The sequence below is a fragment of the Phyllobates terribilis genome, unplaced genomic scaffold, assembly GCF_046119375.1.
Source record: "Phyllobates terribilis strain yellow unplaced genomic scaffold, ASM4611937v1 Scaffold_5__5_contigs__length_657084704, whole genome shotgun sequence".
NCBI classification, from domain to species: domain Eukaryota; kingdom Metazoa; phylum Chordata; class Amphibia; order Anura; family Dendrobatidae; genus Phyllobates; species Phyllobates terribilis.
In genome coordinates, this window is record NW_027362765.1 from 174,773,176 (window position 1) to 174,788,788 (window position 15,613).

General features: G+C 41.9%; 1 protein-coding gene across 1 annotated transcript in view; it reads right to left on the minus strand.

Moving 5' to 3' along the window:
- Nucleotides 1-304: 304 nt before the first annotated feature.
- SKAP1 (src kinase associated phosphoprotein 1) overlaps nucleotides 305-15,613 on the minus strand; it is a 682,301-nt gene continuing 666,992 nt past the window's right edge. The window contains exon 12 of the mRNA XM_073683515.1: nucleotides 305-469. Within this exon, the coding sequence (XP_073539616.1) occupies nucleotides 374-469 (96 nt within the window). The 3' untranslated portion in view covers nucleotides 305-373. The remainder of the gene's footprint in view (nucleotides 470-15,613) is intronic.

Sequence of the window (15,613 nt, forward strand, 5' to 3'; positions counted from 1 at the left end):
TTTTGCCTGGTTTGTCAGCTGAAGGCTGTGTGCAGTTAGCAGTGAGAAAAGATTGTGCTAAAATTTGGTTATTATACATTATAGTATGAACTTGACAAACAATACTTAGAATTGTAGAAGTTCCAATTTGTGTTCTCGCATCAATAATTTGACCCATGCAAGCAGTCAGAATACCAGGCTACTTTCTTGTAACACACTCACATTTTGCCATCTAGTGGCCACCAGTGAGACATTCAGGAGTAGATTGAGAGAAAGCAGATGCCTTAGTTCAAGAAGCAATGCTTTATTTCTGCAGACATTTAGATTCTGACATACATGTATCACAATGCAGTACAAGCAGTTTATCTTTCATTGAGAAGTGCAGAACCTCAGTTCATCTCAGGTCAAAGGCGGCTTGTAAATACTCCTTAGGCACGATACCAATAATTCCATCCAGCTCTCCAACCCACCAACCGTAAGCATTGTATTCCTGAAGTAAAACATAAAAAGAAAAAATATAAAGAAGAGAACTATTATAATTTCATGATTTAAAGAGGTATTTTTTTGCAGACAGTAATGATGGCATATTTATAAAGCGGAGGAGTCACAGGTTTAGCACAAAGGCTCTGCCAAAGGTTGCAATAAATATTCCTATGTATGACATAGGCCATACATACTGTATATTATAGATGGGGATATCCACCTCTTGCAGAATAGATTTACCCTGACCCCCTGATTGGCACTCCAGAAAGGGAGAGGTACATATGGCACAAGCATGGTCTGCCATCTTGTTCTCATCCCCATGGGCTGTCAAACATTCCTGATTGGGGGGAACTAAGCTATCATCCCCATCTGACTCTCCATGAAATATGGAACACCGGGTCAATATACTCGACTGTCCTGGAAATATGCGCCCCAGTGGCAGAGTGGGAGCAGAGTTTCTCCTGAACCATTTATTGAAATTGCAGTGGGTTCTCAGAAGACCCCCAACCTGGTCATACAGCTGCCTGCTGACATCAACATAATCCAATGCTCAGTCTCCTGTGCTGTTACCAAATGCTCGTCCCACTGAGTGTGTATGTCACTAAAGTTTCCTCCTTTGGCTTCACAGTACTTGCACAGAACAGTAAAAACTTTGTGAATCTCTGTTGGCTGGCATTCATCACTGATGTGTTTGGGCACTAGATATTTGGCAACAGTGTTTGTGTGGCACTATTGTCTGGAGGCATAGTGTAGGAGACTAAGGCACCCACAAACATAAGACTAACGTCGAACGACACTCCGATGTGTATGCAGGAGCCGGCCAACTGATCATCGAGGGAGATGTTGATTGATTCCGATTTCAGACTGACGATTGCTTTGTTCTCACAGAGATAAGCCTCCGAGAGAAAATGTCTCTAGGTGGATTTCTCATAGAGAACACAGAACGATCGGTTGAAGCATCGTTCAACTGACATCTACCTAATGTGAATGGCAGGCTTAAAGAGAATGGATCATCAAAAAAAAATATTTCAACAATTGTATACAAAATTTTGTTTGTTTATAAAATGTAAAGTATTAATATTTTAATTTAAAAAAATATTAACTTTTTTTTATTGGTATAAAATATAACAAATTTTTAAAGATGTGATATGTTCCACTTTAAAACACTAGGGGGAGCAGCTGCTGAAATTTGCTATGAAAATCAAGTGTACAACTATCTCACATTATGACTGCAGTACATGTGGGCTGTGCCTGCTCACGTGTGTGTGATGTCACTCCTCTTCCCTTCTGGGCGTATGCAAATGAGTAAGGGAGGATGAAGTTTAGGATCACAGTGCAGAGCCATTTTGTTGGTGGCTGTAAAGTGATACTTTCATGAGGACAGCGTTACAGAGGACGGCTGCAGGTCCGATTCTCTTAGTTGGTATTGCTTCCTGTATTAAGCGGATTATATACGTGGATTTACATGTGCTGGGGTTAAATTTGCAGCGTGTATCACGCGTTGGGATTAGATACGCGGAGTGCATCATGCGCTGGGATTAGATACACGGAGTGTATCACATGCTGGGATTAGATACACAGAGTGTCACGGGCTGGCATTAGATATGTGGTATGTATCACACGCTGGGATTAGATACACACAGTGCATCATGTGCTGGGATTAGATGCTCAGAGTGTATCACACCCTGGGATTATATATGTGGCATGTATTACGAGCTGGAATTAGATATGCGGAGTGTACAATGTACTGTGATACTATATCACGCATGATGAGATTAGATATGTGACACTGCAGGCTGTATCACACATAATGGGCATTAGATACGCGGCTCTTGGATGTATCACATACACACGTGGTCAAAATTGTTGGTACCCCTCGTTTAATGAAAGAAAAACCCACAATGGTCACAGAAATAACTTGAATCTGACAAAAGTAATAAATTAAAAATCTATGAAAATGAACAAATGAAAGTCAGACATTGCTTTTCAACCCTGATTCCACAGAATTAAAAAAAAAATTAAACTCATGAAATAGGCCTGGACAGAAATGATGGTACTCTTAACTTAATATTTTGTTGAACAACCTTTTGAGGCAATCACTGCAATCAAACGATTCCTGTAATTGTCAATGAGACTTCTGCACCTCTCGACAGGTATTTGGCCCACTCCTCATGAGCAAACTGCTCCAGTTGTCTCGTGTTTGAAGGTTGCCTTTTCCAGACGGCATGTTTCAGCGTTTTCCAAAGATGCTCAATAGGATTTAGGTCAGGGCTCATAGAAGGCCACTTCAGAATAGTCCAATGTTTTCCTCTTAGCCATTCTTAGGTGTTTTTAGCTGTGTGTTTTGGGTCATTATCCTGTTGCAAGACCCATGACCTGCGACTGAGACCAAGTTTTCTGAGACTGGGCAGCACATTTCTCTCTAGAATCCCTTGATAGTCTTGAGATTTCATTGTACCCTACACAGATTCAGGACACCCTTTGCCAGATGTAGCAAAGCAGCCCCAGAACATGACAGAGCCTCCTCCATGTTTCACAGTAGGGACAGTGTTCTTTTCTTGATATGCTTCATTTTTCCGTCTGTGAACATAGAGCTGATGTGCCTTGCCAAAACCTTCAATTTTTGTCTCATCTGTCCATAGGACATTCTCCCAGAAGCTTTATGGCTCGTCAACATGTAGTTTGGCAAATTCCAGTCTGGCTTTTTTATGATTTTTTTTCAACAATGGTGTTCTCCTTGGTCGTCTCCCATGAAGTCCACTTTGGATCAAACAACGACAGATGGTGCGATCTGACACTGATGTTCCTTGAGCTTGAAGTTCACCTTTAATCTCTTTAGAAATTATCCTGGGCTCTTTTGGTACCATTCATATTATCCGTCTCTCTGATTTGTCATCAATTTTCCTCCTGTGGCCACGTCCAGGGAAGTTGGCTACAGTCCCATGGATCTTAAATTTCTGAATAATATGTGCAACTGTAGTCACAGGAACATCAAGCTGCTTGGAGATGGTCTTATAACCTTTACCTTTAACATGCTTGTCTATAATTTTCTTTCTAATCTCCTGAGACAACTCTTTCCTTTGCTTCCTCTGGTCCATGTTGAGTGTGGTACACACCATGTCACCAAACAGCACAGTGAGTATCTGTAGCCCTATATACAGGCCCACTGACTCATTACAAGATTGTAGACACCTGTGATGCTAATTAGTGGACACAACTTGATTTAACATGTCCCTTTTGTCACATTATTTTCAGGGGTACCATCATTTCTGTCCAGGCCTATTTCATGAGTTTAATTTTTTTTTAAATTCTGTGGAAGCAGGGTTGAAAAGCAATGTCTGACTTTCATTTGTTCATTTTCATAATTTTTAATTTATTATTACTTTTGTCAGATTCAAGTTATTTCGTGACTATTGTGGGTTTTTCTTACATTAAACGAGGGGTACAAACAATTTTGACCACGTGTGTAATAGCCATTAGGTACGCGGCTCTGTGGGCTGTATCACACATGATTGGATTAGATACGTGACTCTGGGCTGTATCACATATGAGAGAGATTAGATACATGGCTCTGCGGGCTGTATCACACGAGAGATATTAGATACGCGGCTCTGCGAGCTGTATCACACATGATTGGATTAGATACACAGCTCTGCTGTGTTAGAGCGCAGTAACGTGATGATTACTCTGAACACAGCAGTGACAAGTGTTGTGCTCAAGACACTTACACACCCCAAATGGCAGCCCCCGATGGCTGCAGAAAAAAAATGTTAAAACAGGACATTCAATTTACTAAAAATAATTGATTACATAATCAATAATTAACTCCAGTAAAGCAGAGGGTTGGATATGTCAGAGACTCGAGTGGCATTGTTACTCACAGGGCACAAGTTATCAGTAATGTTTTCTGAGTGCACATCCTATGGCACTATGATATTTCGTGCATCCATTTAATGCCTCCGGGGTGGTTAGAACACTTATCACCTGCCTAATGGTGGTGAAAATTTATGTAAACTGGGATACAAAGGATTTAAGTGTCTACTGCCAAAATATTGGCGTCAAGATACCAGGACACCTTCAAATGGGTTCTGCTTGGAAAGTCCAAACCTTGACAGGGCAGATCAGTTTTGGTGAAATTAAGGGAAAGACATAGTATTAGGTTTTAATATCATGGCTAATTAGTGTACATAGCTATATATATACAATGCTCAAGAAAATAAAGGGAACACTCAAATAACACATCCTAGATCTGAATGAATGAAATATTTTCATTGTATACTTTGTTCTGTACAAAGTTGAATGTGCTGACAACAAAATCACACAAAAATCATCAATGGAAATCAAATGTATTAACCAATGGAGGCCTGGATTTGGAGTTAGCCCAAAAATTAAAGTGGAAAAACACGCTACAGGCTGATCCAACTTTGATGTAATGTCCTTAAAACAAGTCAAAATGAGGCTCAGTATTGTGTGTGGCCTCCACGGGCCAGGATGACCTCCCTACAATGCCTGGGCATGCTCCTGATGACGTTGCGGATGGTCTCCTGTGGGATCTCCTCCCAGACCTGGACTAAAGCATCCGCCAACTCCTGGACAGTCTGTGGTGCAACGTGACGTTGGTGGATGGAGCGAGACATGATGTCCCAGATGTGCTCAATCGGATTCAGGTCTGGGTAACGGCCGGGCCAGTCCATAGCTTCAATGCCTTCATCTTGCAGGAACTGCTGGCTCACTCCACATGAGGTCTGGCATTGTCCTGCATTAGGAGGAACCCAGGGCCAACTGCACCAGCATATGGTCTCACCAGGGGTATGAGGATCTCATCTCGGTACCTAATGGCAGTCAGGCTACCTCTGGCGAGCACATGGAGGGCTGTACGGCCCTCCAAAGAAATGCCACTCCACACCATTACTGACCCACTGCCAAACCGGTCATGCTGACGGATGTTGCAGGCAGCAGATCGCGCTCTACCACGTCTACAGACTCTATCACGTCTGTCACCCTTGCTCAGTGTGAACCTGCTTTCATCTGTGAAGAGCACAGGGCGCCAGTGGCGACTTTGCCAATCTTGGTGTTCTGTGGCAAATGCCAAGCATCATGCACGGTGTTGGGTTGTGAGCAAAACCCCCATCTGTGGACGTCGGGCCCTCATACCACCCTCATGGAGTCGGTTTCTAACCATTTGTGCAGATACATGCACATTTGTGGCCTGCTGGAGGTCATTTTGCAGGGCTCTGGCAGTGCTCCTCCTGTTCCTCCTTGCACAAAGGCGGAGGTAGCGGTCCTGCTGCTGGGTTGTTGCCCTTCTACGGCCCCCTCCACGTCTCCTGGTGTACTGGCCTATCTCCTGGTAGCGCCTCTAGCCTCTGGACACTACGCTGTATTCTGTTGTTTAAGTGTTCCCTTTATTTTTTTGAGCAGTGTATATATATATATATATATATATATATATATATATATATATATATATATATATATATATATATATATATATATATATATATACACACATACACATACATACATACATACACACACACATACATACATATATATTTATTATAGTGCATACACAGTAAGGCATAAAACCTAAATTTCATATCTGGTTCAATGAATAAAGTTAATGCCAATTTTACCACACAGTCACACGTTTTTTTTTTCAACACGTATTGGGAAAAAAATGAAATTTTCTTTCACTCTTTGCTATCAGCTGCACATTTAATATTTTGAAGACACTTTTGGGGCCCAAATGGTAATGACACACCTTGATGAATGCTTTGATGGGTTTCATTTCTAAAATGAGGTTACTTCTAGGGGTGGGGAGGTTTATTTCGCCATAAAACCTCAGGTTCTGTGAAAAAGCAATATGGAAACAGAAAACTGGTCCAGTGAAAGCCTACTGATTGTGGAGCCTACTGAAACAGACTGAGGGACCTTTCTAAACGCATCGGAAGCCTTTGCAGGAGTTTTTTGTTAATTATTGTAATTTACTGAGATAATGACTTTTGTGTTTTCATTGGCTGTAAGCCATAATCATCAACATTAACAGAAATAAACACTTGAAATAGATCACTCTGTTTGTAATGACTGTATATAATATATGAGTTTCACTTTTTGTATTGAAGTACTGAAATAAATTAACTTTTTGATGATATTCTAATTTAGTGAGAAGCACTTGTTTATGTAACATGTGTATATACACTCAACATTGAAATTACAACACCAATTAAATTTTTTAATAATTTGCATATCATTAACATGTCTATCAGTAAAGTGATTTCTATAACTTCTCATAGTTGGTGTTGCAATACACATTCTTGAACACTGTAATTTGGAACACTAAGAAGGAAAAGTTGTCTTTTATACATATATTTAATGTAACTATGTATACATATTTTACGCAACTGACTGACTGGATGAGCAATATGCCAATATCAGGTTATCTTCTGCAGCTCAAACTATAGAAACATCTTAAAGAGAACCTTTCACCACAATTTTCATGAACTAGACAGATGTAATAGAGGCTGCACAGCAGAATGAATTTTTTTTAAATTTCACCTCTCCATTGCGAAGATATTAGCAAAGTATTTGGCACATAATGAGTTTAAAAAAAGGTTACGTTTAAGTGGGTGTTGTCGTAGATTAAGTTGTACAAATGTATGAAGCCATCTATGGAGAGGGGACATTGCACCCTCACATTGAACATATGAAATTAATTATAACTGGGGAAATGAAAAATGAGCAGGCACTTCAACCTCTATTGAACTAGGACCTCCTGCCGTGAACAGGTAATTACAGCAGGGTATCTGCTGATAGCAAGCAACCAAGTCTAGGATTCGTATACTCAGAGGTGGAGAATTACACCTTCAGAGGCAGGGACTTACTCTGTTCAAAAAAATTCTCTCAGATATTCTGGAGCCAGAGTCCAGTTATGAATATTGGGGTTTTCATAGATCAGATATTTATGCGAGATATATTTTTGGCATTGTGACAAAGTGACGAATGTAACACATTCACTCACATCACTGTGTTGCCGGCCTAGCACCTCCAAACTAATATCGGCCAGATAGGAAACATGGCATATATATTGTCATCTATCTATGGAAAGATAACATCATGATAGGAAGCATGGCAATAATATCTCCCGCCTGGGACCAATCTGCATCATTTCCGTGGCACAAGTTTAGTACATTTCTTTTATCTATCCATTTTATTTTATGTGACTGTATATACTGTATTGTTTTGTTCCCATTTTGTAACAAATTGTGTAAATTTTTTGTTATAAACACTGCCTATTTTGCAGATTAAATATTTAAAATTGAATGTCTTTGTTCCTCTTGCTCTATAAACCACACCCCAGAAGCTATATGCTATCTGTAATGGCTGTCCAATCGGCCTGTATAAACGATTGATGGTGGTCACTACATTTTTGTGGTCTATTGGGAACTTGGCGCTGACCATACCTCACAGTATTTATATTCCATGTGTTGGAATCGGATGTGTATATACTATACGCTCACTGTGAGCTCCCCAATATCCATGAAAGCAGCCTTGTTAATCAATCGTCATCCAATTGCGTAATTCTCTTGACAATTGGAGGCCGAGGATTGTTGGTTCGTGATCATCTAGCGAAGGCAGGGAGATCTCTGCGGGATCTCCCAGCTGTTCCCTGACATATTAGTGACAGCAGTTGGATAACAGTGTGATTCCCAGGCTGTTTCTTGACAGGTGTTATCAGACAGTTTTCACTAGAGCTGTGTACCTGTAACAGCAAAAAATAGAACTTGCCCCCACAATAACTACCTGGTTGATCCTGCCAATAGAATGTTTGTCTTACAAAATAACCCCTTTACGATGCAGCCAATTATAGTCTTTGTTTTTTCCTCAATTTCTCAATTTCAGAGTGTTGTCCAATTTTCTCCACAAACTCACTGATTTGCATGGCCGAATATCGGATGCAAATTGTGCATGCTGCAATGTTTTGCTCGGACAGACTCAGTCCGAGAAAAAAATGCCCAAGAAAAAAATCGGACTGCCCCATAGAATAACATTGGTGCAAGTGCGATCTGATTGCACTTGGATCAAAAATACAATCATCTGCATGAGCCCTTATAGTGATTAATAGCTCTAACTTTGCTTTGACAATCAGTAATGCTGTCTTACTTTTATATAAAATCTTGGCTGAAAATCGGGATTTATCTGAATATGCAATCATCTATTTCATTACATGTGGACTCTGAGAAGGAAATAATATTTTGAGACTTTTCCACCTTGTGAAATTTAATTATGATGAAGATACTGAAAGGAAAATCTAAATGTGTACAGTACTTCACTGGAAGTCTTCAAAAGGTTAAGGGCTGAGGCAATTAACATTTTTCAAGAAAGCAGTCCAGTACACTCAGGAGCCTTGAAGTGAACAGAGATGTTACTAGGTAGATTAGACATGAAGGTTATAGATAGCTGGATCACACATGTAGCTGAATTCTACAAGAGTGAATCACTGAGCAATACATTCAGTCAGCCGCCTCCTAAGTAACTCGTAACTAAATAGAGACAGTAACTAAGCATATGTGAAGACAAAAGCTATAATGTACAACACCAAAAAGTAAGAGCAAGAATCATCTATATTGTGAAGGAAATGTATAATATTAAGGGAAATGTATAATTAGTTGAGTTACATTTAGTTAAATGGAAAAACTGGATTTACCAGTATTGCAAGAAGAACAAAAGGGCTTTTGCTGGAGGTGTCAAGCATGGCACCTCATCTCCAGGACTCGGAGCTTCAAAGGGTTAGCAAATGGTCATTATAACTAAAGGCCCCATCACACTTTGCGACGCTGCAACGATCCCGACAACGATACGACCTGTCAGGGATCGTTGCTGCGTCGCTATGTGGTCGCTGGTGAGCTGTCAAACAGGCAGGCTCACCAACGATCAGGGGAGCAGCGACATCGTGGAAAGAATCTTTCCATGATGTCCTGCTCCTGGTTGCCAGTCTGCTGAAGCAAGAGCAGGCTGGTAACCATCGGGTTACTAGGGGCACACGCGCACCTAGTAACCCGTTGTTTATCATGGTTACCACTCTGCTACAGTGAGCGGGAGGTTACCGCTCACTTTAGCAGGCTCGTAACCATGATAAACAACGGGTTACTAGGTGCGCGTGTGCCCCTAGTAACCCAATGTTTATCATGGTTACGAGCCTGCTAAAGTGAGCGGTAACCTCCCGCTCACTGTAGCAGAGTGGTAACCATGATAAACAACGGGTAACTAGGTGCGCGTGTGCCCCTAGTAACCCGATGTTTATCATGGTTACCAGCCTGATCGCTGCTCCCGCTGGTCACACACAGTGATGTGTGCTGACCAGCGGGAGGGCAACGACCAAAAAATGGTCCAGGACACTTTGCAGCGATCAGCGACCTCACAGCAGGGGCCTGATCGCTGCAAAGTGTCACGCATAGCGACATCGCTGGTGAGGTCGCTGTTGCGTCACCAAAACCGTGACACAGCAGCGATCTCGCTAGCGATCTCGCTATGTGAGATGGGGGCTTAAGCTGAATATTTCCTATGTACTGTATGGAGGGAGTAGCTAGAGATACAGGATATTTGAAATGCAAGGCCTTGGCCCCTAAATTAGCCCACAGTCCAGTCACAAACACATAAAAGCTGGGTTGCACAAAAGAAAGTTGTTCACATGTGGGTGTGCCTATGCTGATTGTGATCCATAATTCATTTCTAATTCCCTCAAGGAACCAGAAGATAACTGTAAACGGAAACATTAAGGTGTTTCTGTTATTTGTACCTTTTTTATTTTATAATTGTTTTGCATATTTGTGTGTTGTTTTATTGTTACCTTTTATTTTTATCTTTTGTTGTAAGCACGGTATTTTTATATTAAAGCTTAAAAACTTTAATAAGTCTGGTCCTTTTACGCTCTAAAGAATCCATAGCCTTTCAGAGAATGTGTGGTCTTTTTTGATTGTCTGACAGTAACAAGTCACTCCATGTGTTTGATGAGTGGTGGCAGCGTGTTGCCAGGGCCGGCGTCGGCACCCGGGCAAGTAGGGGACCCCAACACGTTATGGGGCTGGTGAGTCGGGGGAGCTCGGTGCCAGCGAATGGGCCCCTCCACTTTGATCAGGGCCCTGGCACTTACCTCTCCTTGATCCTCCGCAGCTCCAGTGTCTTCTGACACTGATGTGTCCGGGCAGAGGGCGCGATGAGGTCAATACATCGTGCCCTCTGCTCTGACAGTGCAGAAGGCCAGAAGACGCTGAGGAGTCCTGACCTGCCGCCAGCGAGGAGAGGTGAGTATTTTATTTTTTTTTTAAATGGATGGAGCAATATATGGAGCCCATTCTCTATGGAGCATAATATGAGGCCCATTCTCTATGGAGCAATATATGTGGCCCATTCTCTATGGAGCATAATATGGCGTCCATTCTCTATGGAGCATTATATGGGGCCCAGTCTATATGGAGCAATATATGGGGCCCATTCTATATGGAGCATTACATGGGGTCCATTATTCTGTATGGAGCATTATATGGGGTCCATTATTCTATATGCAGCTTTATATGGGGTCCATTATTCTGTATGGATCATTATATGGGATCAATTATTCTGTATGGAGCATTAAATGGGGTTCATTATACTGTATGGAGCAATATATGGGGCTCAATCTGTATGGAGCAATATATGGTGCCCATTATACTGTATGGAGGACTATGTGGTGCCCATAATACTGTATTGAGGACTATGTAGTGCCCATAATACTGTATGGTGGACTATACTGTTCAGTCTAAAATGAAAATGTTTGAATCCCCACAGGGCACGCACTGTGCGCTGCGAGGATTTGCTGGTTTCTGAGTTATTGTAGAATTTACAATAGATATCACTTATGTAATGTAAGAAGTGAAATCTTTGGCCTAGTACTATCCCTATATATCTCTACCTTATTTTTGCATCATGAATCATGGTATGTGTTAAAGGCACCCACAAACTCTTTCGCCCGGGGCCCATGAAAACCAGGAGCCAGCCCTGCATGTTGCGTATCGTGTTCTGTAGTCTGTGTTGGGATGTGATTTATCCTCACTTTATAGCCTGTAATAGAGTTTGAGTGCTGGATTCAGTGAGAGGAGGTAAATTAACCCTTACAGACATACCCACGTCACCTGCTGGGAAGTGTGTATATGACATATATGTGTTTAATTAGAACTTTTTTTTTATTATTTACTAATTGCAGATTCGATTTAGTCTATTTTCTGTACATGGTAATGGAGGCGGTTACTTATGTATTGATGACATCAGAAGGTGGATACCGTTAAAAATTGTTAGGATAGAGCCATCGGCTCCCTGCTTTTCCATTCACTCTGGCAAGCTGCAGGATGCTTCAGGTCTGTGGCTTCCCAGAGGTCAAGGCTACGTAGGGTATGTCAGATGGGGTGATGATGTCATTTCATTACACTGCCTAAGCCAGGATGCAGAATATAGAGAAGGAAGAGGACACCACTGCTTGTTGTAGGGGATGGGAGTTTTTTTTTGTTTTTTGCTTTTTATCCCAGGGCACCAAGAGGTACACTATTACTTTATGGAGGCATGGATTAGAGGGAGGGGGCTATTCACAATTCTAAACTCCTGACAACTTACTGCCTGCACAAGACTTACGCTACTCTGGTGCTTACACTGTCAACTACACCAGGAAATGTACTAAAATTGAATATAGGACAACTAATGATTCTCACTGAAAGACCACCATAAAGTGAAAGTTCAATCTCAAAATTAAGTTTGCTTCCCCTTTCCTCCCCCTTTCAGTAAGTGGCCTGATAAAGTGGGCTTGCTAACTGGCTCATATCAACAGCCAAGTCAGCCCCCTTCTTTGTCCTTGAGACAGTCTCCTTTTCTATCATGACTGATTATAGCTACTGAAATGAGCCAGACAGACAGTCCCCTTCAAGTTGATCAAGACCCAAGAGGAGGAGGGGTAGTTATTTTCTGCGTCAAGATTTTGGACCTTAAATGACAGCACAGTGGCACAGTGGTTAGCACTGTAACCTTGCAGGGCTGGGGTCCCGAGTTCAAATCCCACCAAAAACCATATCTGCAAGAAGTTTGTATGTTTTCCCCGCGTTTGCGTGGGTTTCTTCCCATACAACAAAGATGTACTGTAGGGAATTTTGATTGCGAGCACCCAATGGGGACTGTAATGCAGGGTTGTGGAGTCAGAGTCGTGGAGTTGGTGTTGGTATAAAATGGACCGACTCCAACTCCTAAAATATATAATAAATTGGGTACAGTAGTTCAATGAAGTTTGTGGGGAATATTTTTTCATAAGAATTTGGGAAAGTTATGAAATGTCCTATAAATGTCTGTCCTATTCTTGATCTAAGGGTCTAGACTTTTAGCGGAGATGAATCTGTGCTACAGTAAATTTATCACTTAAACATGAGCCATGTATGAAGGAGTCGGAGTCGTGGAGTTGGTGTCATGGAAATTGAGGAGTCGGAGGTTTGGCTTACGGACTCCACAACCCTGCTGTAATGATGAGGTCTGTAAAGTGCTCTGGAATTAATGCTGCTAATTAAGTGAGTAAAATGAATAAATAATGAAAAAAGATGGAGATTTACTTTTTTCATGACAGATATTTCTTTCAGAAGTGTCGGTAACCATTTTGAACTATTTCAGTTTTTTTTAATCTTTTATATCGTATTCATTACATTTGGCCCACAAAAATAATTGATTATTTTTGTGAATTTTTCATAACAGGATAAAATTGTGTGTAAGGGTATGTGTTCTGCCCTTTCAAATATGTAATGCATATAAAGTGGAGGTATGTTACTATGATGGGCTGGGTTTTGGCTGCAGGTACAAGAATATGTCAATCATTAAGTAAGCCCTTGACAGGCTGATGGCTTCATTAATCTGCTGAAGAAAGTATGCAGTAGTAGGTTGATTAAATAAGTGAGTAGGGACCTAACAATATCTTATTCTGCCCTAGGTAGATGTCCCTTATAAGATCATGGCTAGAATATCCAAACACCCCGTTTCTTCTGCTATGTCAGCTCCCAGTTTCCCGCCTGCCGGCACCATGACAGGAAGGCGTCATAAAAACCAGTCCCACTGCCTGAGCCACTCAGGGCCTCGGAATCGCACACAATCAAAAGATACGTACTAATTAAATCCGGCACACAACCATCCGCACCAAACATTTCTCTCACTGCAGCGTGCCAAAAAGAATTAAAAGAACATTAAACTCCCAGCAATAACATCTAAACTCCCGTTCTCTCTGCCAAATTGCACCGCTCTGGATTATACAGATGTTTGTTAATTATGCTAATTTTTATTAAACTATTAAAAGGAAGAGTATGCTGGCACAGCCAGTCTCGAATGTGCTGTGCTCAGGATCCGAACTCCTCATGCTCGCCCAAGCACGGAGCCTTCTCTCTCATCCCTAAAGGGTAACCAGCAGAGGGCATCATTGTCAGTGACAGGGAACCCCAAAAAATTGCCTGAAGCTTTATCTTATGAGATGCAAAAAAAGGTTAAAAGAATTAAAAAGTAGTAAGAGCTGTGTTTGGGTACCAAGCTGCCTGAAACGCGCCCAGATGCAAGATGGACGTAAATCTGTCTGTAGCACCAGATCATTGAGAGCTTGATGTATGTCCTGGGCGTCTAATCAATCTCCGTTATTGGTTTATGATTGCTTATTGCCAGTATTAGTGCCTGTCTGTCATACATTATTGTTTGGAAATGAATAAATTACGATATGCAGCCTCTGTCTGTTCTCCCGCCATGTGATGACAGTGATCCATCTCTCCCTGAGCTTCTTTATAATGCAGGCAAGAAGTGAGGTGTTCTCATGTCAGTGACAGGGAATTAGAGCTTTGTCATCCAGACACACTGCTGGATGAAGAGGATCTCACAATCCAGCTGCTGTCAAATGGCACAAATACATGCCATGGCCAAGCAAATATTAACTATGCATGCAAGCGAACATCCTCTGGCGATTCACACAGATATGCCAAAGAAATGATACTACAAATAACAAAATATGCGATCCTGCCATATAATGCAATTGAGCGGCTCGTATTAAAAACGGCAGACCCCCTGGTCAAAATCCCAAACATTTGTCCACCTGTCACAAAAGTCACTTAACTAGTTAGATGCTGCACTAGGCAAGATACAGAAATGGGGATCTAACCAGTGCAGGAGGTCATACAAATATGTCAAATGGAAATGAGTTGCATGAATCATTAATGATGCCCCTTCGGCCCCTGTGCAATATTGTTATACTTGAGTAATACTGTTAAGGAATATGCTAGGCGAAAGATGGGATAGGGGTAAAGAAGGCGGCTAAATGCAACCTTCATCTAGCTCTGACCCTAACCTGCTGCTAATACGATAGGCCTATGAAATGCAGGCATTAATACTGACTCCATAAAGTGCGCACTGCTCTGACCGCACTCACTCCCTGAGGCACCGCAGCACAATTTGGAAACAATGTGAAGGAAACGTTTAATCTGCTCAACCCATCTGTGCTGCGCATTTCCCCAGCTCTCCCTGAGAGAGAGGCGCCTCCAATCTCCACATTGCCTTTAATATTCTCTTAAATCACATCAGCCGCACGCTGGAAGGGCCATTGCTGGCGTATCACAGGTTCATGTAAAGTGCACAGGGAGGGGGACAGGGAGACGTGGATAATTTCTATTTATTAGAGAAATATCCAAGTCTCGTCTTCTTGGCCCTCCGCAGAACTGCTGCCGAGCGCACACGGCTCCTGATTAAGCTTTCTCGTTACCAGATGGGTGGAAGTGAAGGGTGTCGTAATTTGTATTTTTTGTTAATTAGCTTTGCTGTGTGATCTGCTGCTACAGGGGATAGATACTGTGCTGCCTTCCATCTCATGGCACCGGCTGGGGCATTGACAGGAGGCAACTTCTACTCTCTACCACCCTCGACAAGGTGACTTTACAGTCTGACCGGACGTATCCCCCTCTCCGATTTTTCGGGTCTAGATATGAGGGGGCTGCATTCCTCTATCTGGGAATAATTTAATGGTAATATGGAAAGGGTGACAGATAGAAGCCGCCAGCCGAGGCTGCAGCCTGTTGGCGTGTTACCTCATCTGCACACGTGTATCTATGGTAACAGCTTC